Raw genomic sequence first — 27402 nt, 5'->3', positions numbered from 1 at the left:
GAGTGTCAGGGGATTTGTTTTAAGGTCTGGATCTGCCACTTAGTAGCTGTGAAACAATCCCTCTGTGCCTCAGTTTTCTCATCTATAAAATGGGGATAACATCTCACAGGGTGACTGTGATGATTATTTGAGAGTGTGCATGAGAAAGTATATTTAAAATTATAAAACATTTTACAAGTGTAAATTTTATTATTGTTCATTAATTTTATTAGCAGATAAGTACTATTTCCATTATAAACATAATAAGTATTAGACAAATATGTGCATGTGTGTTAAGTACGGGGGAAAAAATCTAAATTTACACTTCGGTGTTTAAACAACCTTTTCATTGTTTCTTTCATCAGGGTATAAATTTTGACATCAAACAAACTGAATGGTTCCAGGGAATAAATATAAAAGCCTATTGAGGTGCTCTTTCCTAAGACAGCAGGATCTGTTCCCAGGCCAGCCCACAGGCTGGGGCTAGGGAGGAACATTCTGCAAAGTGTATTTTTGGACTATATACAAAAAGTGAAAGGTGTGGCCAGGGATAAGCAATCAGAGTCTGAGAAGTTTGTTTGGACCCATTCCAGTAGGCAAAATAAAAGGACTTCTCTAGTATCCTCTGAGGTGGACTTGAACTAAAATCCTTTAAATGAACTTTTGTTTCATAAGTATCATACAAGATTGCCATGGCAAGATACTAATGGGTTGCCAAACATAAGACTCTTTTTTTTAAAACTTTTAATTTGTTTATTATTATAATTGCTTATACTTAATTGGTATATACATTTATTTCTTTAATCTATTTATTATTCTCTACAAACAATGCATTGCCTCATAGCCTACACGTAGGGCAGACCACATTAAAGCACCGCAGAACAAAATTCTGCCTGAAGTTATGGGCTCAGGAGAATCACAGCAAAATAACCTACAGAGATTTTTCACATAAATTGTCTTGTTTTAAACAAACGTAAGACTCTTAAAAAAATTTTATCTTTGAAACAACAAAGGGAAGGAATATGATTTTACTGGTAGATCAAACATTGGGGCTGCCAACATAAACTTTGAAGTCTATTGTCATTCTGAGAATTTAGTTTAGGAAAAGAACAGAACAGAAAAGATAAAACAATAAAGGAGCTTGTTTTTAAAAGTTAAAACAAGTTAGTCAGAAAGAGTCCAAGTGCTGCTCTTTGCCCAGATTGATGCTGTGGTATCTGTGAGGTATGATGATGAAGTTCTGAGCTCTCTCTGTGCAGAATGAGTGCTTTGAAGTAGGGTTTTGTTTTATTTTACTTTGTTTTTCCCAGTGGTGGGGAAATCTCTATCCTGATTCCACTAAGCTTGCGGCTTGGTCTTCTCGTGACCAAATTACACATGTAAAAGGACATGGCTCTGCTCTCTCATCAACCCAGCTACTTGGCTAAAGAACAGTCTATGGTCAACTCAATTTCCAACTTTCTCTTTAACAGCCGGGCAAAAGAAGAAGAAATGGATTAACTGTCATTGCATCTCCCTTTTTGGGTTTTCATTTGTTATTTTAATTGTCCAATATGATTATTTCAGTGAATAGGAAAGCTGGTGAATCCTAAAGGAATGTGGACATGCCTGTTCCCAAGTGGCCTTACTGAGTGTGGTCAGTGTCACTGGACAAGTGGAAGCCAAGACCTAAGTGTTGGGCGACTTCCTCCCTCCATTCTGCTCATGCACAGCCACTCTCCACAAGGAGACTCTCTTTTCCCAAGTTCACATTTGCTTTCCCTGAGCAGGTGGAGACCTGTAGCTACTTAGTATGTCAGTGAGTCCATGAGAATTTGAGAATCTCATAAGATTGGGTGAGAAAAAGAATTGAATTGGAAGAATTTTAAAGATAAACTTAATATTGATACTGCAGCATCAGAACAGCTCTTGAGAACATGAAACATTACATGATATTCCTTGTTACCTGCTCCATCATCAAAAAGTTTCAGCGTAACAGGATCTGCAGTCTCTGACTCAATTGTAGCAGTTACAGTGGCATTGAGAATGGGATAAAACCCCTTTCTCACAATTGCATAAATTGTCACAGGATGGGGAAAATGGGTGCTGTCTCTTTCCACAAAGGCTTCCACAGTGGCAGGGGGCACGGCTGAGCGGGAGGCACCAGAGGTCACTGTCACTTTCAAGGCTTGAGGAGAATGATGGGTATTGTTCAGTGTGTAAGTCCATAGCCCGGGCTGCAAAACAAAGACTTCGTTTGTCAAGTGTGAAGAAAAAGATCAACCCTCATTTTAAAGTGTAAACTTAACTTCGTAGGGTTTTTTGTTCTTGTTTTGTTGATATTGCATTTTCTAAAATACTACAAAAGAATGTCAGGAAGAGTAATGTTGGTTAAGAGATAACTAAATTCTGTATTTACATGGCTTTCACTGTACAACCCACTTTCACTGTTAGGTAACTCTTTAGGGAATTAGACCCTGAATTTATTTTGGGGGAAGGACACATCTTGATTCACATTTTTAGAGGATAACAATGTGTCCAGCTTCAAAGTACTTGGCAAATATTAATCTGAGCCCCTTCACCCTACAGGAGGTTCAACGTTTTTATTCCTTTTATATAATGGAGAAAATTACAGCAAATTAAGTGGACAATTATGATTTATGTGGATAGCCTGGAATAAAAGGCAACAGTATCCTTCCTTCCCTCCACTTCTTTCAATACTCCCATGCCCAGAAATCTCAAGCACAAAACCCACATACACTATTAGGGACCAAGAAAAGGAACACTATTTTAAATAGATCAGGATTGCACAATGTCTATGTTGAGCAATTTATAGAAGTATTGCTGAATGCCATTTTCCTTATCTGTCTGGGCTGCCTGGGGGAAACCTGCAAACGAATGTCTGAAAGAAAAAAGCTTAAACTACAATGTAGCAGAAATTTGTTCTTTTGATAAAAGTGTACATAAGTATTCCTTTTTTTCCGAACTCCTGTTGCTGCTCCTTCTTAAATCCTGGAAGTAGCAGGAGGAACACAATCAAGCAGGATGAAGAAGAGAGAAATCAGTGGGTTAAGGTTTGACTCTGGAAAGGTAAGATGCCACACCCTATCCAGTCTTCTTCTTGGGATTCATGTGCTTTACCATTTTCCAGTGAAGTCACAATTCAAGCATCAAGATTATCTACCTATCTGGGTTTTTTCTGTTTGGTTTTGTTTTGTTTTTTTGTAATCATAACATTAGTAACAGACACGTGGTAGAAACCTCCACGTGAAAATTCCTCTGTGGGTGTAAGAAGTATTTTGATACAGGGTACCTAATCCAGACAAAGAGGTCAGGCAAAAGCAGCAAGAAGTAGGTAAAGTGTTCCTGGTCCTTGTGCACAGGTGTGAAAAGAACATGATGCGTTTGGAGAAAAGTTAAGTAGGGGCAGAGCACAGGGTGTTTGGGAGAAGTGTTAGGAGATAAGTTTGGGGTTGGGGAGTGAGAGGTACAAACTAGGGTGTAAGATAGGCTTAAGGATGTATTGTACAACATGGGGAATGTAGCCAATCTTTTGTAAAAACTATAAATGGAAAGTAACCTTTAAAAATTATATAAAAATAAAGCTTTTCTAAATTAAAAAATAATTTTTAAAAAGAGCTAAGTTTGGGCAGAAGCCAGAACGTGAAGGGCTTAGTATATACTAATAACCCCATGGATTTTATCCTGAGACCATCAAAGAGTTTTGAGTAGGAGAGAGGTTTGATCAGATTTGTGCTTCAGAAGGATCACTCTGATAAAGGTGTTTGAAGAGAAGGATGCTAGGCCAGAGGAAGAAAGACCAAGCAGAGGATATCAACAGTGATGGTGGGGGGAGGGAGGGCCAACAGACCTGAAGAGGGATTGCATTCAGGCAAAGCATAGCCTTCCTGCGTAGTTTCTTCTGTCCAGAATGTTATTCACACCTCTGGCCCCTTAAGCCTCCACATTTATATATATATATATATTTTTTTTTCTTCGGTATGCGGGCCTCTCACTGTTGTGGCCTCCCCCGTCGCGGAGCACAGGCTCCGGACGCGCAGGCTCCGGACGCGCAGGCTCAGCGGCCATGGCTCACGGGCCCAGCCGCTCCGCGGCATATGGGATCCTCCCAGACCGGGGCACGAACCCGTATCCCCTGCATCGGCAGGCGGACTCTCAACCACTTGCGCCACCAGGGAGGCCCCACATTTATATTTTGATGTCTTCACTTCCAGGAAGCATTCTCCTTCCCCCAAGCCTGCACATGCCTCCTGTGTGCTCTGAGTATCCTGTTCTTATTCTTATTATGCCACTTTATTGTAAAGCACCTAGAACAAGACCCTGCACACAGTAGGTGCTCAAAAACATATATATTGCATGTATTTATATTATAAATTCTAAGTAGAGGGTTTTTTCTAAGTATTCGATATAGATTTTGTAAAGAAGGAAGTAAGCAAAAAGAAATTATTTGTACTACATAAATACTAATTTCCACTGTTGAAGTGAGAAGGCTTTGGTGTCCATTATTTAAAGTTTTGAACATACCTTAGTAGTTCCTCTTAAATTTTGAACATTCAAAAAATCCCTCATAAATTTAAAGTAAAATTTTGATATATCAGAATAGGATTTCCTTTACACAATGCATTTAATTCTGTGATCCATTTGAAAGTCATGTAGTTGACTAAATGTTGTCATTATGAACAAGCTTACAATACCTACCTTAGCAGTTCCTGGAATCCAGAGGCGAGCAGTCCGAAAAGCTAGATTGGTGGTAAAATCATCTGTGTAGTATTTTCTTCCATTAGGATCAAATAATACAATCTCAGGGGGACCACTGGTCTGCCATGTGACTAGAAAGGTAGTGTCATTGCCCACACTGTGATCCACAGTCACAGTGTTTTTCAGTTGATGGTGAGGTTTAACATATTCACCTATACTTTCAAGCTGTTCGAGAGAATAGACATGTGAAAGTTTCTAGCATATGCATAATCATTCCATTTTTCCTTTATTTTTATGACAAATAAAAATGAATCGGCAAAAATAAAAAAACTATTTAACTTGGACATGTCCTATATTTACACAAATTATTTTTCATGTAAAAGTACTTTGCTTAAGCAAAGTGTTATAAGTACAGTAAATATAAAATGTTTTGTTATAGCTAGTACATGTCACTTCATTAATCTTTATCAAGAGATTTTAGCTGTTCTCATACTTCTCTCTTATCCAAATCAACATTAGTCTCAGAGCAGCAATTAAAACAAGCTTTTTTTTTGACATTTTTTGTGAATGTGCTCTAATTAATTTGTGTATAATCTGTCGAGATACCTTTATGTATTTTAATAAGAAATCAAACATTGGGTTTCAGCAGGGTTTAGTACATTTAAAAAAAATCATTTAGTCATGATTTAAGCTGTGTGCACTTAAATAAGCTGTGTGTGCACTTGTGTGTGTGTGTGTGTGTGTGTGTGTGTGTAACATGCACAAAGTGCAAACAGATGCCGGGCACTGTGCTAAATGCTTTATATGTATTATCTAACCCAATCCTTATGAAAAGCCTCTGAGATAAGTGCTATTGTTACCCACATTTCCCAGATGAAATGACAGGCTTAGGGAAGTAAGCTGTCCAAGGTCACATAGCAAGGAGGTGAAACAGTCATAGAGCCCAGGCTGGCTGACACCAGAACCCCTGCATTCAATCGCTGTGTATTCACAAAGAATACCAGTCTATAAATAACTTTGAAAAATCATATTTATTAAATAAAACATTAGCAACACTGTAAAATTGCTCAGACTTGTAAAGAATGTAAAATTCTGTTGGTGGATGACAGCAAAGACATTGTGGATTATTTGTTCAACTCAATTGAACAAGTGTCCGTGGACTGCTGATTACTGTGCCACATTCCATGCCGGGCTCTGAGCTGTTGAAGGGGATTAGATGTAGTTTCTGCCCACAGTCTAGAGGGGCTAATGACATGCAAATAACTGGGGAGAGGTGGCCAAGTCTGGGAACCAATTTGAGTCATATGAATAATGTTTTGCTAAATTTGTTTTACTTTTTTAAACATTTCTTTTTATTTCATATTATTAAAGACAAAATCAAAGGTAGAAAGATTATTCAGAAGAGCCAACTGTAGTCTAATCTAAAATATACATTATCATTTAAAATTCACCTTTTTCCACTTTTAATGACAGAATAGTGGTTATTGCATTTACTCTGTACATATAATCTTCATGTTAAATATTTTCTAAGAATAATTTACTGATTTCATTGCTCCCATCAAGCCATTAACTTGGCAGGTTCACTTACCATCTGTGAGGAAACAGCAGGTGAAATTTTATTCAAAACATTATTCAGTTATATTCAAAATATATTTAAAGTACTTTGAAAGAAAAAAAAATTGGCCCTTTGGAAAAAATGGCTTGATTAAAGGAAGATTTTGTGAGCAAAATCAAATAAATTGTGGTAGTTGGAGAGATCTTTAGGAATTTCTAGAATTGAATGAAATGGTTGATACTTTTTATATGAGGGAGGAGCTTCAAGGAAGTTTTTAAAGAAGCAAAGTAAAGTGGATTCTGATTGATGGCTAGTTTGAACTAAAACTAAAGCCACTGATTCTTATTTTAATTCTGGGCCTTACCTCTACCCCATGTCCCACCCCCAACCCCATTTTGAGCCACAAGGAAGGAGCAAACTCTTCTATAGACCTTGAAAAGCTGAAGTAGCAATTACAGAAAATGACTCCTAGGGCTGAGAAGTAGACATCAGGTAAAGATGAAGCCTGGTTCTGGTGATGTCAAGAAGCTCAGTAAAAAGCCTTCTTTTAATGTAACAAGGACTGTTACATATTCAAAGAAGGTTAATGAGACAGCACAATTCATCTATTTTCCTTGCTCCCCCTCCCCTCTCCCCTATCTGTAAATATAATATTGAGGAAATTCTGACCTGAATATGTTGTTGAAAAATGTCTCCGGTTCCAGAGGAAATTCTACTGAAAGCATCAAGCATGCTACTGGAGTTGGATTTATCTGGAACAAAGAACTTTAAACCTCCTGAAATACACAATTGGGATGCTAGCTATAAAATGTATAAAGTAAAACAAAAGATAAAATGATAGGCCTTTTCTAACAAACTTCCTTTGCTTAAGAGGGTGAGTTTGGGGAAAGCAGGAGCTGTGCTTGACTTGCTTGGCATGGCATCCTATAAGACCACATGGTGAGCAGGCACCCCAAGGCAGGTGGTTTTCTTTGTTCTATTCATGGCTGTAATTGTAGGGTCTAGAGCTCTACCCAGTATGCAATAAAAACTCAATAAATATTTAATTAAGGTAATTCCTAGACAATATAGGTTAATTGCTACCCATTTATATTGCTATATATTTACATTTACATTCTGAAAACATTATTTTCAAACATAATTCAATAAAACCTAGCTTTCAGTTTTCAAGTTAGCATATGCATTTTTTATTCAATGTGAGGAATATAAGATAAAATTATTCTGTGCTTCATTTAGAACAAAAAAAGATATGTGTGTAATCTTGTATGTCTCCTTATCATAGAAGTTAGTGCATTTAAACATACTTTTATCTCCATGATTATACATGCTCAGGCTGGTTTAACAAAGAAGTAATAATAATATTTTCATTAGATGTATATAATTGGCACTTTCTAAGGAAAGTATAAAAAAGTCAGCAAATTTTTGACAGAATTTAGCAATGATTTTTTTGTGTGTTTTTTCTTAAGAAAACTGTTTATAGTTTTTTCAATTAAGCCATGTATTCTGTTGACATAATCTGAGTTTCATGGTGGTTCTTTGAATATTCAAGTCGAAAGGAAATGCTCTAAAATATGTTGCTAGAAATTTACCTACCTGTAAGATGTGATAATTCCTCCAGGTTTTTGACCGCAGATGAACCCAGGGCAATGGTATGAATAGTTGAACCACTGTTGAGCACAGTGAGGAAGCAGTTGGTGACGTGCTCATCATCTCCACTGGTCACTAGTATCATCACAGAGCCGAAGGCTTTTCCATTCAGTTTTTCAACCATCTGAATACAGGGTATCATTCATTTGGAAGGAAATGTGATTCAGATTGCCTTATTGAGCAGGAGAATTCACTCTCATTCCAAATTCCCCACCAGGGGTCATATTCCTCTTCCAGGTCCTTTGTAACTTCCCACACTCTCCATGTCCATCTCCACTCAGTCCTCACCTCACCCCATCACAGCACTTGTCACCCTACATGCCATTGCCTGCTTACTCATGGATAGGGCTTCTTCCTGTTCAAGTCACTATGAGATACCCCTAGTTTAGAATAGTGTCTATCATAGAGGATGTAGGAGAACATTATTATGTGAGAGCCTTGCTTCTGAGATCCAATAAGTGGCCAATAAAAGGACCTAGAGCAGTGGTTCTCAACCTTGGCTATACATTGGAATTGGATGAGAACTTAAAAAATTTTTAATGGCCAGCTCACACCCAAGATCAATTAAATCAGAATCTCTGGGGGTGAGATGCAGGCACTGGAATTTTTGAATCCCCAGCTGATTTCAATGGGCAGCCAATGTTGAGAAACACTTGGCTGTAGGCAGTAACAATTGCAATTGTGTTCTGCCTGCTACCAGATGTTTAACACATGGCTGTATCCTCAATGTTGAATCCAAACTTATGCTGATTTAGGTGAACTCTGTTATTCTTGAAATACCTCTGACCTTAACTGATACTCATATGTTTGAGGTCTAGTATGACTATAGGCAGGAGGCCAGACATGCTGATTTTGATTGGAAAACCCAAGGGTAACAACAGCCACAGATGGAACAGTCCCAGATGGATAGGGACAGTGTTAGAAATCTTTCTGATGATGCTGAAGTCCCCCAGCCTTGATCATTGTATTCACTTATTTACTCATTCCTTCAAGAAATTTTTCTTAAGCAACTATTACATGCCCTTTACTAGGCACAGGGGATTCAGTGGTGAGAAAGTCGTGGTCCCTGACCTTAAAGATAATCCATCATTACTTTCCTATACTTGAGACCCATGATCATATTGTAACAGATTGCCCCAATTCAGAAGCAACCTCAGATACAAAGTGAGGGAAAGGAAAGTGATGGGAAAGGAAAGTGATGGTGAGGCTTGGGGTGCTCTACTGTACCTCAAATCCCTTCCTCAGCCCTGAGCAGATGCTGGTTTCTGCTTCAGCTGACACAGTGGCAGGCAGATAGGAAACCAGCAGCTTTCGGTCATCATCATTGTTAATTTGGTGCAGCTGGGCTCTGATTGACCCTTTGCTATTAAAACTAGCAATGCCCACAAAGGTATGAATTTCAACAATCTGCATCAAGTAAAATTCTGCTGCTTGTTGCAGTTGAAGGAGTCTGTCAGCCTATGTTGCAGAAAGGAAAAAAGAAAGGTAACAACATTTGGTTGGTAGACAAAAGTATAACTAAGTAACTCAATTAGCAAATACCTCTGTTAATTCTTTAGAGATGTCAGACTGTGATTTTTTGAGTCGTAAAGATTGACACTATGCTATAATATTGTTTGATTAAATGCAGGCTCAAAAATGAATGCTTTTCGGGGTGGGGGGTATTGGTTTGGAACTCTGCCCCTAAGAAGCTGTTCATGATTTACCATTCCATAAGAACACATACATCCACCATTTCTCTCCTACCTGATTCAAAGATCTGTAGAAATAATAGAGACTTGGTTTGTAATTGCTTCTTTTAAAATTCATCCTGGGTAAGAGAAACATTGCAAAGATCTTATGGTAGAGAGGAACAGCAGTCAGGCATATATCCTGGCACTACTCTCTGTTATCATGTTTATCTTAGGCTGGGCATTCCATCTGTAAAGTGAGGGTAATAATAATCTTTCTTACTTGCTAAAATAGAATTACCATGAGGATCAACTGAGATATGTATATGACAATAGTTACACCTTGCATAAGTATAAAGTAATGTTAGTGACCACGTTTGGGCAGGTGATACTAGTGATGAATTCATTAGGGTCACTTGTTTTGAAGGCTGTGGGAGCAGCAAGCTGAGCTTCAATGACCACCTGTTCAGTGATGATTGTGGTCTCTATCTCCAACCTAGACATCTCCTTTAACATCTGGACCTGCATTTCATACTGCTTAGGACATACCACCAATTTAACCTCTCACAGGTATCTCAAACTCTATACACTTTGAATTCATTGCCCCCCTTCCCAAATATTGTTTCTCTTACAATATTGAGAGGTAAATTGGTAGAGTGGATAAAACAAGGACTTTGAATCCTGCCTTCAACTTTTACTAGTAATGTGACCATAGAGAAATTACTTATCTCTTTTAGCTTCAGTTTTCTCATCTGCAAAATGGGTACATAGTAAGTACTTAGTAAATACTAAGTATTGCTAACATCATGGTCATGACCTCTACTCCTAACTAGTGAAGCCAGAAACCTGGAACTCTCTTTTATTACTCCTGTGTTACCAGCCTCTATATCCTTGAACAGGTCATATCAATACATCTTAAATTTCTCTCAAATTCATACCATCATTCCTTTCATCACTCATTTTCATCTTATCTGTCATTTTTCTAGCCCAAGCCATTGTTAGTTATATCCATACCAATTGATGTACTTCCCCTGAAAAAATTCTACTAATTTTGCCTCTCAGCCACCTGCATACACTCTCTTCACTAGAATGCCTTGCCTCACCTCACCCAACTGGCAAATATCTACTTATGCTTCAAGACTCAACTCCAAGTTCATCCTCTCAGTGAAGTCTTCCTCAACCACTCTCCTATAACCCAGATGCTGCCAATGCCTCCACAGCAATTCACACCTCTGTGGAGCCTTGTCACATTGTATTGTGTTTATTCACATGTTTGTGTTGTCTCCCTCATGAGATTGTGAGCATTTCAAAGCAGACTCTATTCTGTCATCTCTGTATCCCCCAAGCCAGCACCGTATAGGCACCTGATAAATGAATGGATGGTCATGATGGTTCAGTGACACTATTGGCAGGAAAAGGGAGAGAAGTTTTCTTTGCCATGAGCTTGCTACTTTAGGCTTATTTCTCTTCTACTTCTCTCAGGTCTTCTTTCAAGTACCACTGTCTTTCCCTTTCACTCCATCTGTTCTTGCTCAACAGAGGCAGATAGTCAATATAAATTACTCTGAGATCATATTTGAAAATCATACCCTAGTCAACTGCAGGGAGGCAAGATTACAAAATTATCTAGATGCTGAATGTGTTAGTGGTATTCTTCATATTTTAGAGACAAGCCAAAAAAGGCAAATTTTCCAGGACTACTGATCCAGAGAATACAAGAGGATAAACTCTCCCCTAGGACAAGTACTATAATAAAATAACAGTTGCCACTTATAAACCAAAAACTTCATATTCAGTATCCCATTTTCCCTTTCAACAACACCATGAAGTAGTTAGTGGTGCGCTGGTAAAAGTTTAAAAACTGGCTTTCTGGTAAAAAGAGAGAGAGGGAGAACCCTGGATTTGTTGCAATTTCTATGGGGTAAATATTCTCACTGTGGCTGATTTAAGCTGTCAACCTGACATCGCTGAGTGCAAAGTTGGGAAGAGATATGTAGGAGCAGAGTCATAGAGATGATAGACCCGAAATAACCTCAGGAGCCCAGATCGGGGATCAGCAGACATTTTCTATAAAGGATCCGATAGTAAATATTTTAGGCTTGGTGGGACATATATTGTCTTTTACAACTACTCAACTCTGCTATTTAAGTACTGAAGCAGCCATAGATAATATGTAAATAAATGAGCATTGCTCTCTCCCAATAAAATTTTACTTATGGATGCTAAAATTTTAATTTCATATAATTTTCATGTGTCCTGAAATTTTAGTATTCTCTTGATTTTTTTCTAAACCCATTCTTAATTTTCAGGCTATACAAAAGCAGGTAGTTACTGACTCTGGGCATAGATAATAGTAAGAATAGTAGAAAAATAATTAGGAAGTAATGAGTTTTGAGCATTTATTATGCTTATTTCAATATATTTTATTTAATTATAACTCTACATAGTTTATTTTTTAATAATGGCTATATTTACAACTGGCCTGCAAATTTCCTGAAAATTTAACAATTGACTCCTGTGAGCCAGTATGAACTGGCTCTGTCACAACAATGAAATAGGTATAGTTATCTCTGTTTTACAGATGAAAAAACTCAGAGAGGTTATTTTCTCTTGATTACACAGACAGTAAATGAAGGAGGCAGGACTTAAAGCACATCTGCTTGATTCCAGAGACTAAACCTCTAACTACTGTCTAAGAATCCTGGAGCTTTGGAGAATGGGTTTCTAGAAGGCTGCCAGATTGCCAGATGAGTGAGATATGTTTCTCTGTACACAATGACATAGAAAATACACACATAATGGATATGCACACTCGCTGCAAACTCAGTCTATTGCCTTGCCTCGGCCATGGTTGTTTACCACTGAGTGGAATGTGGTCAGAAAGGAGCCTTCCTCTACATGTCAGAGTTTTGGAAAGGGTTCTGGTTGGAAAAGGTTGCAATTAGTAGCAATAGTGAAGGCTGGGAATTACCTGTGGATTTCATTTATCTGCGTTATCTCAATATCTGGGCCATATTCTGAATTTGTTTCTCTCATACCCAAGAAGAGATAATGCCCATGACTGTTCCAAACGTTTGGCCTCACCCTTCCCTTCCCTTACCCTCTGAAAAGAAAAAGAATTAAAAACTGATAGAAAAAAGTGATGGTTTACAACTATTTTGGTTCAAATGTTACCTTTGCCATCTTGCTGGACACATCCAGCACTAAACAGACGACTTTGTCGCCAGCCTGTAGGAGAGAGAATGTGGGAGGAGGCGGAAGCTCAGTTCCTTTCATGGGAAAACTGTTATTAAAGTCGTCAGAGTCTGTGATTACATCCCACGTACTTCTGAGGCTGCACATTTGGTTCTGCAGGTTTGGAGCCTCTTGGGTGTGGGTACTTGCATTACAGAATTCAACCACCTCGAAAAAGAATAAAATAAAAGTACTCAGAAAATAATCAGAAAATAAAAGTACTCCTCTCATACTAGACATACTTCTCATTCTCAAACAACTAAAGGTAAGAGGAAAGGTGAGCTGAAACATGAGAAATCAGAAGTGCTACAGCTATGTCCTTCTTTACTTCAAGAATGCCATTTAATTTACAGATAAACCTTGGCACCCTTTGCTTGAAACTCTGGCACCCATGTGGTACTGAGGTCAACCTCTATTAAAGTTTTTTTGCACTTAGCTAACAGAGAGTAGACCGTGTATAAATATCTTAGGCTTTAAAAAAATAAAACAAACTCTCATCTTCCTTAGCACGATAATGTGTTAAAGAAAACACCCCAGGAGATGTTATCTTGATCAGCCTATTCCCTAGAATCATATTTAATAACCACTGCACCTTTATCTATTGATCAATAAACCTATATTGAGCTAGTTCAAATATTGACCCCTGTAAGACTAGGATAAGGAGAAAACCAACTTAAATCTATTTCCTGATCTTTCTCCCCATTTGGAGATATAGCCATAATTCATACAATAAAACCTAGGCAGCACCTCTTTTAAAGGCATGATTCGCATTGCCAAGTAATGTGTTATCTACTTCCCAGTGGCTATATTCCTATGAACAGTAGATGCTTCCTGCTAACAGAGCTATGGAAGCTTAGAGGTAAAAGAAATCTTACAGATTCTCTAGCCCCAGCTCTAATTTCTTAGAAAAGGAAACTGAAGCTTCAAAAAGTTAATAATTGCATAAGAACATGAGTTTCTTAGTAGGATGGGGAGATATGATAGAACCTGTTTTGTTGTTGTTGTTTGTATGTTTGTTTTTAACTCTTTTCTTTATATTTCATGACTATGGTTAGGAGATGGTAAAAGTTTTCTGACTGGATATTAATGAGTAGGTGTTTCAAATGACCACAAAGATAGTACCTAGCCACAAACAATGTGGATGAAATAACATGGAATTAGCTTGGCTTCAGATATTAAAGCTGTAAATTAAATTAAAACCATAATGAATTGGACAAGAAATATGAAAAATCACCTTAAAGTTACAGAATGACCCTTAGCCTTGACTAAAACCAGACTGAAGAAAAAAAACTATCTAAAAAAAGAATGTGTCAATCCAAGGAACATTGGGTTAGTCATAGAAACAGAAAACTTCACAGAGACACTGCCCACAGTGTTCCCAGCTCAATGGAGAGGACGTGACCCACAGATGTGATGAAGCTGGAAAAATGTATCAGGTTATGAAGGCTGATGTGACTAAATCTCTGCATCTCCTAACTCCCTCCTTTCTGACTCCACATTCTCAAAATAAGCCTCTGGGTAGAATTTGGCTGTTCCGTGCTGCTTCTGTCAGAGAGAAAATGAACTGGCTAGAGAAGGCGAGTGTCAGATCTCCATGACAGAGTACTCTTTTTAAATAATTTAAAAAATGTGTTCTGGATTCCTACACAAGTCTCTTGTCAGTTAACGTGGAATACTGACAAGTTTGAGTTTCTGAGCCTGCAAAGCTAAGGGTTAGTTGACTTCCCTTGGTAACACCTGTCTTTTCTTTTTAAGTTCTAGAATATGCAAAACAAGGGAAAGAGAATTAGGGAATTCCATTAAAATAAGAGTGGTTTGCTACCTTAAATGAAGAAATATAATCATACGTTACATCCCTGTCATTAACCCGGTACACTTTCCTGTGAAAGGATATAGGAGCACCACCATACGAGCAATTTATTTTGAAGACTCCAGGTTTCCCCTTGTTAAATCACCTTCCCTGGAGAGCAAATAATCACTTTTCTAAAGGAAACAATTTTTACTGATCAGCTTGGACTGTCGAGGGGGGGCGCTGAGTTTTTTTTAATCTGTAAAGTAAAAACTAGATGAACTGTAAGGTTCCCCAGGCTCCAAAACGTAGTGAATCTTTTTTCTTTTCTTTTTTTTTTTTTTTTTTTACCACATCGGATCTTAGTTGTGGCATGCGGGATCTTTCATTGCGGCGCGCAGGCTTCTCTTTCTCTAGTTGTGGCATGCAGGTTTTCTCTCTCTAGTTATGGTCCGTGGGCTCCAGAGCACATGGGCTCTGTAGTTTGCAGCACACGGGCTCTCTAGTTGAGGCACGCGGGCTCAGTAATTGTGGCATGCAGGCTTCTCATTGCGGTGGCCTCTCTTGTTGCAGAGCACGGGCTCTAGGAGCGTGGGCTTCAGTAGTTGTGGTGCACGGGCTTAGTTGCCCCTCGGTATGTGGGATCTTAGTTCCCCGGCCAGGGATTGAACCCTCCTCTCCTGCATTGGAAGATGGATTCTTTACCACTGGACCACCAGGGAAGTCCCAAATGTAGTGAATCTTAATTGTCTTTTTGTTTAAATACTTAAAACATACCAGTCTATCTTGGGAAAAGATGGAATCTTGTAAGAGTTTGTTATTCTAAGGCCATACTTACAGAAGGTAAACTTTGCATGAACATTATCGATGCAGTTGCATTTTGGGTGCTATTGTATATAAACATGCATCCTTCTTTGAAAATCTTGCTAATAATACAGTTTCCTTGGGGGCAAGGGCCTCTTTCACACAAGAAAATGCCTGTGATGTCAGATGAACACCTAAAATAGGAAGAGACATTGGGTCTGTTTTAGAAATGCTTATGTTTCTTTCTTATTGGCTCATAAAATAATTTGTTTCTAGGATCGTAGATTGCTAGATACACAGAAGACATTTGAAAAACTATTAAGAAAGGTCATTAATTTACAAATGCACTCCACTTGATTTTAAAGCATTTGATTTTGATGAGAGGCTCTGTATTGCCAAGGGCTTTACCAGCTGAACAGGGTCAAAGCAAAAGTCACCGAGAAATCAACATGAACTTTTGGAGGCCCGAGGAAGGTCATGAGTGGTGGTATCCTGAACTAGGGCTCCTCTGAGTTCATTGCCATTGGACATCAGAGGAAAAAGAGAATGAACATCTAATGATGATATTTAAAGGATTCCTTCCTATATAAGCAGCCTCAAATGCTGTCAATGGGATAAAAAACCATCTAAATTTTGGGAGAAGAATCAGTCAATAGCTACCAAAATTACAGCTAAAATTACCCTATGACCTGGTAATTCTTGGAAGCTATTCAATAGATATACAGATCTGCCTGCATATAATGGAAATAACTTATTTATAGCATTATGACTTGTAGTACTAACAAAATATGGTGAACAACTCATTTGTTCAACAATAAGGGACTGGTTTAAAAATTATGGTATATCCATACAATGGAACACTATGCAATTAAAAGAAAAAAGAGTGAGGAAATATATATATTCATATTTATTGGGATTTTCCTGAAGAAACACAGAAAAAATAAATGAGAAACTAATAAAAATGGTGATCTAGAGGGGATGAAAGGGAACAGGGTGAAGAGAGTGGTGGGAGTATGCTATATAAGAGTATAACATTTTATATTGTTTTGGCATTTGACCACATAAATATTTACCAATTTTTTAAAAAATCCAATAAAAATTTTAAACTGAAAACTGTCAGTTAAGTTTTGCGGCCATTATAAACTCTATTTTAGAGTAAAAAAAATGAACAGTGAATTTTAAACATGCAAAAAAACCACTAACCTTGTTACTTTAATTTGATTTTGCCCATTTATGTAGAAAGGTTTCTCATTATTATATTCATCAAACACACCCCAACGGAGATGAGCCCATTCATGAACAAACACTCTGCCTGTGGAAGAGAGAGTTTTTGTTTTGAGTTCCTAAACTTTCAGCAATAGACCTTGCTAATCAGTGAATACGTAACATCACCTGACTATATATACTCATTCCGAAGGGTTGACGTGCAATTCTTCCTTCCACTTTCCTCTTCCCCACCCCGTTCCCATCTCCTTCTGCTTTACCCCCACCATCGTAAAAGAGGCAGTGTGAAAATATGTTTAGTCCTGGAAGTGCAGACCAGTGATTTACCTGTTGCATATCTTTTTGAAATTAGTGAGGAGTCTCACATTCTCTCATTTCCCTAAGGAAGCTGCCCAGGGGTTTCTATTTAGCTTTATACATGTCCATAAGTTCAGGATTCTGGGAAAGGAAAAGAAGCATATGGACTGAATGTTCAATTCAATGGACTGAATGTGTATGTCCCCCCAAAATTCATATGTTGAAATCCTGACCCACAATGTGAAGGTGTTAGGAGATGAGGCCTTTGGGAGTGATTATTAGATCATGAGGATGGAGCCTTCATACATGGGATGAGTGCCCTTATAAAAAGACCCCAGAGAGTTTCCTTCTTTCTGTCATGTGAGGACACAGTGAGAAGATGGCTGTCTATGAACCAGGAAGTGGGCCTTCACAGACACCAATTCGGTTGGTGCCTTGACCTTGGACTTCCAGTTCCCAGAACTGTGAGAAAGTTCTGTTGTGCATAAGCCTCCCAGTCTATGATATTTTGTTATAGTAACCCAAATGGACTAAGACACCAAACCAGCAAATAAAGCTTTCCTATTCTTCAGTTTGTGTTATCCAGGCATGCCTGCCACTTTTTTTCCTGTAGATAATTCTCCTGTCTACAGCAATGATTGAAACCCTGGGGCCAGGGAGGGAAGAAGGAGCAAAAAGGATCATAGAACCTCCTCACCAGCTTGGGTGCTCCTTTCTCTTTCATTTTATTCCTGATTCTCCATGTTTATCTTCAACTCTTAGCTCATGAAAATCCTCATTGTCAGCACCAAATTCTTTACAAGTTTATCTCTACCTCTCTAAATCTTGTATTTTCTTCAATGTTCAGCTAAAAACTGACTTCTCCCCACTAGAAATTTTCCAGATTAATTCCCCTCCCCAAGTACACTTTTCTTTCTGAATTCTTTTAAGATCTGGGACCCCAGGAAATGTTTGCTGAGTTGACTCAGGCTATGGCATATTATGCAATTTTTGGACCTTGGAACATAGGAAGGAGGGGAACAGTCTAAGCCGAAAGTGCTAAGGAAAAGTTTCTGCCTGCTCATGGAATTTAGAAGTGCTGGTGAAGTGATATATTTGTGCAGAGATTATCAGCACCTCAGAGTTACCAGGAAAAAAAGCCATTTTTATAAAGTTTTATAAAGTGTTGTATGAAGTGTGTTTTATAGAGTGTGTGGCTCCACTTCCTGCTAGTTATTCAGAGGATAATAAAATCTATTTAGATTTAAATGGAGGTAAAAGTGAAAACATCATTTGAAAGGCACTGCTGTACATTAAAATCAAAAAAAAATATTAAGAATTGGATAGTTAGCCCTTGACCTACTCATTTTTTCTCACCACAGTTTGTTTCTCAGATCTCATCCACTAAATGCCAATCTCCAAACCTATGATGCTGGCTTCACTGTCAAACTCTAGTCACCCTTCTTCCACCACAGGCTGGGTCTTTCCACCAGCATAGTCCACTTTCTTCACAATCACTTGCCTAAATCCAGACTTGTGGATTTTCCCTTTAAACTGGTCCCTTCTATTTCTGCCCCAAACCTGGTGTGTTCCTTAATGCTGCCCCCCCCACCCCACACACACACACACTCCTTGAGTTTCACTCTGAAGCAGTTCTGACCTCTGTTTCAAACTTTTCCCCCTCTGGAATATCTCTCATTACTTAGAGTTGTTAGGATTAAGTTGAAAAGCAAATAGCACAGCACTTGGCACATAGAAAATTCTCTTGTTCTTGTTACTCTCTTTCTTGTCCTTCCCATCTCACTGCCTTCAATCTTACTCAAGTCTCATTGCCTCATACCTGGACTTCTAGTTATTCTCCTGATATCCAGTTTCTCCCTCATTGATCTGAGGGAGTCAGATTATCCTCACAGCCAGATTCAGCTTCTGAAAACCCTGCTTGGATGGTTTCACTCCTATGTTTATAAACCTTAAGTTGTGACTTGCTAATTTGGGCATTTGAGGCTCTCCATCACCTACCCCATGTGCATTTCAGCATTTTCTCCCACTATTCACTTCCCACAGTCTTTCTGCACCAGCAGTGGGGTCTACTGTGCCCATCTCTCAAATATGCCCTGGATTCTTCTGCTGCCACGGTTTTATTCATACTTTTCCCACTCTTCTCTCCCTTCTTTCCATTTATCAAAATTATATTCAACCTTAAGATCCTCTTCTTTGTGAGGACTTTTCTGACCACCTTTAGCTCAAAATGCTCTCCCTCTTCACTGAATTCTTATAGCATGCCCTATCTAGGCCACTAATCTGGTGCTTAACCCTTTCTGGCTCACTTTGTCCCTCATCTTTTCATGGGCACGTGGCCTATCTCCTCATCCCAATGGTAAGTCCTTGGCAGGTTTCAGGTTCTCTGAGTCCCTTTTAGCATTAAGCACAGAATACTGTAAATAGTGCTGTCCATTGTCTATTTCTTGATTGGTCAAACTTACCTCGTGATCCATAGCCAGCTGTTAAGTCATCATTTAGTAGAAAGTCAGGTGTGAAATGAATGTATTTTCCCTCTTTTCCACACCCTCTGTATTGCAAGGTATATGGATCATCTCCATGTGCCCCATACCAGTCAGTCACTATGACATTTGCCTAAATTAAAAGAAATGCCTTGTAATACTCTACATCTCGACTGTAATGTTGGTGACATAAATATCTACATTTGTTAAAACACTTTGAAGTGTACATTTAAGATATGTGTCCATTTTTCTGTATGGATTGTATCCCAATTTTAAAACAGATTAAAAAAATAAATGCCTTTAGATGGAGTTTAAAATGCATTCACAACTAAATATCAACAAAACTATCTGTCACTTTCAAAAGTGTATATATTTTAAAAGCTTATCAAATTTCCATGGAGCTTCATCACTTTCATTTGACCTCCCCATTTTCCAGGTTAAGATTTTCTCAAAAGTTAACACTGTAAAATTCTGACATTATAAATCATGATAAAACATAATTAAAAAGTCTGAAGAAATTTTAAGAGCATTTACACATCATTCAGAGCTGTACTGTAAAATGTTATAGCCTTTTGTGAACAACTTTCTGTGGGTTCTTTCATCAGTGCAAGACAATAAGATATGTTTCTTTTAAGCCTTGTCCTTTTATTCCCATAACCAATCAGATCAGCAAAACAATTATTCTATTGAAGTTATATTTCATACTGTACCCTTACCATTTCAATTACTATTTATAAAACACAATATTTTAAGTCAGAAGCTAAAGTAAATATCTATTTAAATAACCATCTAGAGAACACAGTTTTATATACAACATTGTTCCTTTTATTTTGAGGAAGAAAGATAATATGTTGTCTCAAGACTTGCCCTTAGAAGTTAAGTATGTTGTTAACTTTTTTTTAAGTTGATTATGGAACAATAGATCTAATATGATCTTATAAATATTTATATAACGATCACTATCTGTACTACATGTGTACTGGTGTGTGCGTGGGGGGGTGTGCACACACCGCTGAGGAATAGTGGAAGGTAATATTTTCTTTTTATTGTCCTTATTTCTACATTGTCTTTTTGCAACAAGCATGAATTATTTTTATAATAATTAGCATTATTTTTTAGAAAGATAAGAATTCAAGCCAAGGGCTTTGCAAGGCAACACCTGTGAAAAGGGCTACAGACATCATGCCCTTGAATAGTCTTCACTTGGACAAAACCTCATTTCTATGTCTGGAAAATTGTCCTGAAACAAAAAGGAAAGAGTACACTGCATGTGATAGAATACTCAGGCTGTTTGGAGTTATATACTACCTTACAGACCATAGTAATACAGCTCTTATGTACTTTTTTCCTCCCCCTCCCCCTCTCCCCTGCATCCCACCTACATTAGACTGTAGAGGCACAAGGAGAGGAACTATCTTGCTTTTCCTTGTGTCCTCTGCCATGCCTAGCATGGTTCCTGTATGTAATGATCATTTGCTAAGTGTTTGCTTGATTGACATTATGAGGTTAAAAGAGTTGGTATCTAGCAGATACATGAACAGCCTTCAGTGACTCTTTCCTTTAATCTTTCTGTTCAGTCATTTTTGCTTTAGTTATTTATTTCTCTCTTCTCCACTAGGATGAGGAGTAGCACCTGGTTTTGGTGTTGGTTATCTCCAAGACTTTTTGTCCCACTAAAGGCCAGATTGATTAATGACAACTATGTAAGGTGGCTAGAGACAGTATAGCTTAGAGCACAGAGCATAGGTTTTGGAATCAAACAGGCATGAATTCAAATTGCTCTTTAATTTACCAGCTGTTTGACTTCGGATAAAATCCTTACCATATTTGAGCCTCAGTTTCCTAATTTGCGATAATAGCAACTAATTTTAGGTGTCTGAGAATTAAGCAATATATGCAGAATGCCTAGCATTTAGTTGAAGTTTAATAAACAATAGCTCTGTTCCCAGTTTATCCCAGTTCGTCTATCACTCTATCTCCATGCCCAAGCATCAAATGCTTTCACCTGGTCATAAATCAGATAGTTTTAAGGACCCCTTTAACTTCTTCAGGACACTGGGGTGCCTTTGAGATTGCTATATCATTCAATAACTTCAAAGGAGATCTAAGAATTAAAACAATCTTAGGAAAATTCATACCAAGTGACACTAATAAGGAAAAGGGGAAACTACCACAGTCCCAGCCCTTCTATTCGAGCTGTAATTACAGATCTTGAACCCTCTCCATTGCTGAAGCCCTGAGCTATATTCTCAATGCCTCTGCTCCTGCCCTTTCTGGTAGCTGCTAGGACTCTTGCTCACAGTAATTTCAAACAGTCATTTGCCAAATTTATTTAACATTTATTTATAGCATGCATACCAGTATGTGCCAGACATTATCATGGATGCTTAATTATAATCTACAGCTTATGAGAGTCCTTTGAAGGTTCTTTTTTTGGTTGGAAAAAAAAAAAGGTAGCCATGCCTCTCTTCCCTGCTTTCTGCCTTGCTTCTTATCAACATACTCCTCAAAAACAGTGTCCTGGACTTGGGCTAATGTGAAATTCTGCTAATTTGCACTCTTGCAGGACAAGAAAGTCATATTTTTACATGCATGGGTGGCTTAGGTTTCTGTCTGTACATGTATGTTTACTGTCTCTGACAGGGTGGAAAATGAGGATAGTCATAATTGAAATTATTCCCTTTACAGCTCATACTCAGTAGAATAAAACTAGTTCTTGGTCCTTAACCAAAAATTTCAGAAAGGACTCTGTAAGTTACATAGTAAAGAGATCTTCTGAGGGGCCGCTTGGGCAATGGCATTTTGCTTAATTTTTACTCCACAATTTTCACTCATTTATTACATTTCCATACATTTTGCGCAAACACTCTTTTCAATAATATTGTTTGAGTATTAATATTAATTTGTTTTTGTCTAAGTTCTCACTTTTAAAGTTTGAACACATTATATTTTTTTCTTGAGTTAAGCACATTTAATGAAATCTTGAATTACCTTTTCATATGATTCTTGTTTTACTTTGCTGTAATTATTAGCTTTCCATGTGGCAGGTATTAAAATCTTTATATTTCTGAAAAACACTCTTCTCTTGGTAGCATTGAATAAGTAATAAGAAGCTTCAGTTATCATTTCCTGTAACCAAATAAAAGAAAAGCTTATTTTATCACTTGTAAATTCTTAATGTTTTGGTTTTCTGGTTATACTTGAATAAGCAGTAATAAAAATAATGAAGGTTGGGCCTCCCTGGTGGCGCAGTGGTTGAGAGTCCGCCTGCCGATGCAGGGGATACGGGTTCGTGCCCCGGTCTGGGAGGATCCCATATGCCGCGGAGCGGCTGGGCCCGTGAGCCATGGCCGCTGGGCCTGCGCATCCGGAGCCTGTGCTCTGCAACGGGAGAGGCCACAACAGTGAGAGGCCCGCATACCACAAAAAAAAAAAAAATAAAAAATAATGAAGGTATTTTGAAGGAGCCCATTTCTTTTAGAGACAATATTAGATTTTTGGGAAAACCTAGGAGCAAAATAAATAAACTTCAAATGGTTATCTGGAAGAGATTTTAGGACAATAATTGTGTGTCAGGGTTTGCCTATATAATTTTCCAAATTTTGTGAAACACTTTTAAGCTTTTACCGAACAAATCCTTTTCACGTCATGCCTTTCCAAGACCACACCTTACGACAATGTTAATTTCACTAAAGCAATACCAAAAGGAGACTCAAGTAATGGAGCTATGGGCCTGCCTTACCATATCAAGGTGAAAATAGTCAACTGCTTTACAGAACATTCAGGTGAAAAGAAAGAATGTTGCTCTTTGGCACTCCATTCAAACTCTCACTCTTTCTGTCTGAGAATTCCCATCCTCAGGATGGAATCCAACAACATAATTTTAATAGGCATAATCATGCTTATTCATCAGTCAAACATCTGGTCTTTGTTGCCACAATGGATTATTTTTTAAGTTGCTACCACAAAAACAGCCATGTAGTTAAACACAAAAGCTAAAATTAGTAGTAACCAACAACAACAAATAAAAGAGGGCTAGATCAACAGTCTGTGAGCTGAGACTACACAGAATTAGGTGAACGAACTGGCTTGACTGTTAATTATAATTTTTGTTGCTATTTTTGAGAAACATCGTTTTCCTTACTGCTCAAATACAAACCAGGCAACTCCTTAAAGAAGGCTACAGGTCTGCTCCAATAGGCTAATGGTTTTGACTCCATACTTGCCACTCACCTTAATGTTTGGGATGAGTTTCTGATCCTCGGATACCTGAGGATTGATTGCAACAAGTAATCCATTATACCCATTTTCGTGAAGCTGCACTCCAGCTCCCAGGAATAGGAGTTCTGGACCTAGGACCACCAGGAGAGTCACAAACTTCAGGCTGCAAACAGGACCTGCACTGTCCCCATGGGTCATGTTGCAGAAAACTGTCTGCTTTACTCACACTGGTCCTGCTGGGCACATTGTGCCAGGTTGTCAATGGCGGAGCAGGTAGTTTCTTCCTGAACTTGGAAGGGCTTAGAGCTTGTGATGAAGGAGGTGCCTTCTTGGCAAAATCTGGGGTGGATCTTTCAGAGACCTGTCCCTACAAGTCCTTTTTCTCTGGGCGATGCCACACTTGCCTGTTCTGTGGCTGAGCTTCCTCCTGAATCATGGTTTGGCAAGAAATCTTCCACCCCTTACTCATTTTATGTCTTCTTAAATGGAAATAAGACAAAAGGAGCTTAAAAGAGGGCAGCCTGGCTGGCTGGGCTGAAAATCAGAGAATCTGGGTTTTTCCATCCACTTGCAGTAGAAGCACAGAAATCTAGAAATCCTTGACAACCTCCTCCATCATTCAGAGGAATTCCTTCCCTACTGCACTCTTCATTTTTTGTTTGATGTAAGATTCCTTTGTCTGCTTATTTTGAAGATTTGGAAATCCATCCTGCAGCCCTGTCCCTGGGGCCTTGCATCAGGTAGTCTGGGAGAGCTCTCAGCTGATGGCTGGTGAGGGGAAGGTATCAGATATCCCCCAGAGAGGGCCAAGCGCCAGGAACTTGGATGCCTGTGCAGAGGACACAGAGGCCTCTCCTTCTGTCCTTGCTGCCTTTTCTCTCTTGATCAAGGAAAAGGATGAATTTCTCTTTCAGCACCTCTCTCCTGAGAGCAAGGCTATGCCTCCATCAATCTTCCACTTCCGGGCTTCCCTGGTGGTGCAGGGCCTGCCAGTGCACGGGACACGTGTTCGATCCCTGGTCTGGGAAGACTCACATGCCGTGGAGCAGCTAAGTCCATGCGCCACAACTACTGAGCCTGCACTCCAGAGCCCATGAGCCACAACTACTGAAGCCCGCGTGCCTAGAGTCCGTGCTCCACAACAAGAGGAGCCACTGCAGTGAGAAGCCTGTGCACTGAAAAGAAGAGTAGCCCCCGCTCGCCACAACTAGAGAAAGCCCGTGTGCAGCAACGAAGACCCAATGCGGCCAAAGATTAAAAACAAAACAACTTACATTTCTGCAGTAACTATCACAGGATCTGGAATATGGTGGGCCTCACAAATATTTTATGAGTGATTAATAATATTACCCAATAATTATATAATGCTTTAGAGCTTACAAATGAACCCACCTAAATGTCAGTTCCCAGATACAGGTATAGTTTTTTTATTTCTATTTTTCAATGAAGACACTGAGTCTCAGAAAGATTATGAAAATTAGCCAGTGGGGGAAGGTACTAACTTTTATTGTGTGCTGGGTTTTATCCTTCCTATCTTATGGGCTCTCTAAGGCTCAGAAAATCTAAGTAACTTGTTCAAGGCTGTGTGAGTATTGTCATAGGGCTAGAATGAAACCAACTGATTCCAAGTTCCATTGTTTTTCAATGTATCATGTCTCTCATGTTCTCAAGAAACTAGAAATGAAGTGTTAAGAGCTGAAATGTTGAGGGATATTGAAGGGAATTTTCCTCTTACTGTCCTTCTGTTTGGAACCTTTTCTCCCACTGCTTCTAACCTGTTTTCCTTCAAATTCCTGTTCTGTCCTGGAAGCCTAAGCTGAGCTCCCTACCTAGTTCAAATCCCCTCTTTCATGCTTTCAGTGCATCAGATACCTCTCCTTTGAAGCATGATCATGCCTACAATGTCACATTCATGTTGTGTAATTGGTTGTCTCCTTCAGGCTGAAGGGCTTATGTGAGAAGGACCCTGTCTGTTTTTATCACTACCCTCCCAGCACCTAGATCAGTAAACACTCAATAAATATTTGTTGAATGAATGAATGAACAGAATCAGGAAGTCAATTAAAGCAGATTACGAAGAAGACCTGGATTATAGTGTGAAAATGATCTCCCCAACTTTGAAAGTATCAGTTCTAGAAGGTATCTCTTCTGCTCTTGAAGGAAGTTGCTTGGGTTTTGGTTGTTCCCCTGGGGGTGTTGGAGAATAGAATATCGCTGGTCACCATGTGACTGCCAGAGTTGCTCATGCTACAGCTCAGAGGTCAACTTATTCCCAGCCCTGGGTTTTTTCCCCTAGTTCATGCTGTGTCTACAGAGTGGAAGCTCCAAGGCGTGGCAACTCCAAAGGCTTTGCCTGGAACTGTGACTCACTGGACAGAACAATGCACTTTATTTTCAGCTTTCCTTGGCAGTTTATTTTCTTACGCTAATCTCTTGTGCTTTTAAGAAAAACATTCCCATCAGCTAAGCAATATACTAAAAAATTAAACTCATAAGCCACACCAGGAGAGTAGCTTTTCACCACAATCAGGGATGTTTCTTCTTGCCACCGTGCACACTTATATAAGTTAACTGGCTGAGGGGGCCACTGAGGACTGACATCCACCTCTCTCTCTACTTGTTCTTGTCAACAGTTACAATGGCTCCCTTAGAATGTGGGGTAGAGAGTGCATGCAGCTTTATAAAGAACAGCCATAAATGAACAATCTTGTCCAACTTCACTTGGGTTAAAACCTGAACAGGCACAGTCGGGCTTTGCTCACCCTGGGCTGGGAGTCCAGGCATGACATCCATTCCTGTCTATCTACTTTTTGGTTCCTTGGTTCTGGAACCTAATCCCTGGGTCTGGCCACTTGGCTGGACTCCACCTGTCTTTACAGATTCCCGGTCACTGACCCATTTTTTCACTATGTCTTGGGAGTCATATTCACTCCTGAAAGCCCTTTCCTACCACTTCTGTTCTGACCTACCCTGAGAACCCTTTCTGCTCTCAGTAACCAGGCCTGGGGTCAGGCTAGCTGAGGATCTCTTCTTCCTGCCTTCTCTTCGATCAGGCTGACCCTACAGGAGACAAAACTAAAAAGCTGGTGAAAACTGACTTAACTAAATAACTTAAAGGCATTCCTGAGCAGAGTGTCCACTTCTGATAGAGTGTGAGACTTTGTCAAAAAACCCACCTTATCCTTTCGCTCAAAAAAACTCACTGCTTCTGCCTATAGATTTTATGATATCTGAAAAATGAAACATACGTAAAGTGAAGAAATATGGGAATACAATGTTCAAGCATTTATTTCAATATTATATAAATTCTAGGAATCTGGTCTGTTTTTATCTGCTTTCAAGAAAGTAAGAGTTATTCAATTTCAGTAACTGAAGAATCTAAAGCACATCTTTGTTCATTGTCTGAATCTGCAGTTCAACCTGAACCCAGAAGGCCTCTCTATTTTTTTTTTTTTTTTTCATGGAGTCTGTAGGTAGAGACCCAAAATCAAAGTGAGTTAAACATGCAGTTGGTGTCAGAGAATCAGGAGATTTGACATCTTGAGGAGTCCAAGAAAGTTCTGGATTATTTTCTTTCAGGCTTTTATTTCAACACATCAGCAAACCCATTTAGAAGAGGAAAGTATAATCCAGTGTGTGGCTTGGCTGCAAAGCTGATGGGCCACTTTCGTTTTGCAATGTTTATGAAATAAATCAAAATAGAAGGTTAAAAAAAATTGTAGGCTAAGAATTTGAATAAAATATAGAGCTTGCTAAGGACCCAGATGGCACATTTTATACCTCCCTTATCCCATTTTCTTTATA

The 27402-nt window shown here is 38.8% G+C and overlaps 1 protein-coding gene across 1 annotated transcript in view; it reads right to left on the bottom strand.

The window, feature by feature from the left end:
- Positions 1–23796, bottom strand: part of CLCA2 (chloride channel accessory 2) — a 37254-nt gene extending 13458 nt beyond the window's left edge. The window contains exons 1-11 of the mRNA XM_060085114.1: positions 23611–23796; positions 22369–22506; positions 19360–19510; positions 16580–16688; positions 15411–15570; positions 12724–12951; positions 9107–9337; positions 7826–8003; positions 6902–7008; positions 4678–4902; positions 1925–2195 (exon numbers count right to left, since the gene is read on the bottom strand). Of these exons, the coding sequence (XP_059941097.1) occupies positions 1925–2195; positions 4678–4902; positions 6902–7008; positions 7826–8003; positions 9107–9337; positions 12724–12951; positions 15411–15570; positions 16580–16688; positions 19360–19510; positions 22369–22506; positions 23611–23796 (1984 nt within the window). The remainder of the gene's footprint in view (positions 1–1924; positions 2196–4677; positions 4903–6901; positions 7009–7825; positions 8004–9106; positions 9338–12723; positions 12952–15410; positions 15571–16579; positions 16689–19359; positions 19511–22368; positions 22507–23610) is intronic.
- Between the last annotated feature and the right edge of the window lie 3606 nt (positions 23797–27402).

This window comes from Mesoplodon densirostris, chromosome 2 (genome assembly GCF_025265405.1).
Source record: "Mesoplodon densirostris isolate mMesDen1 chromosome 2, mMesDen1 primary haplotype, whole genome shotgun sequence".
Lineage (NCBI taxonomy): Eukaryota > Metazoa > Chordata > Mammalia > Artiodactyla > Ziphiidae > Mesoplodon > Mesoplodon densirostris.
The sequence above is the reverse complement of the archived record's forward strand: the minus strand, read 5'-3'. Positions and strand labels throughout refer to the sequence as shown.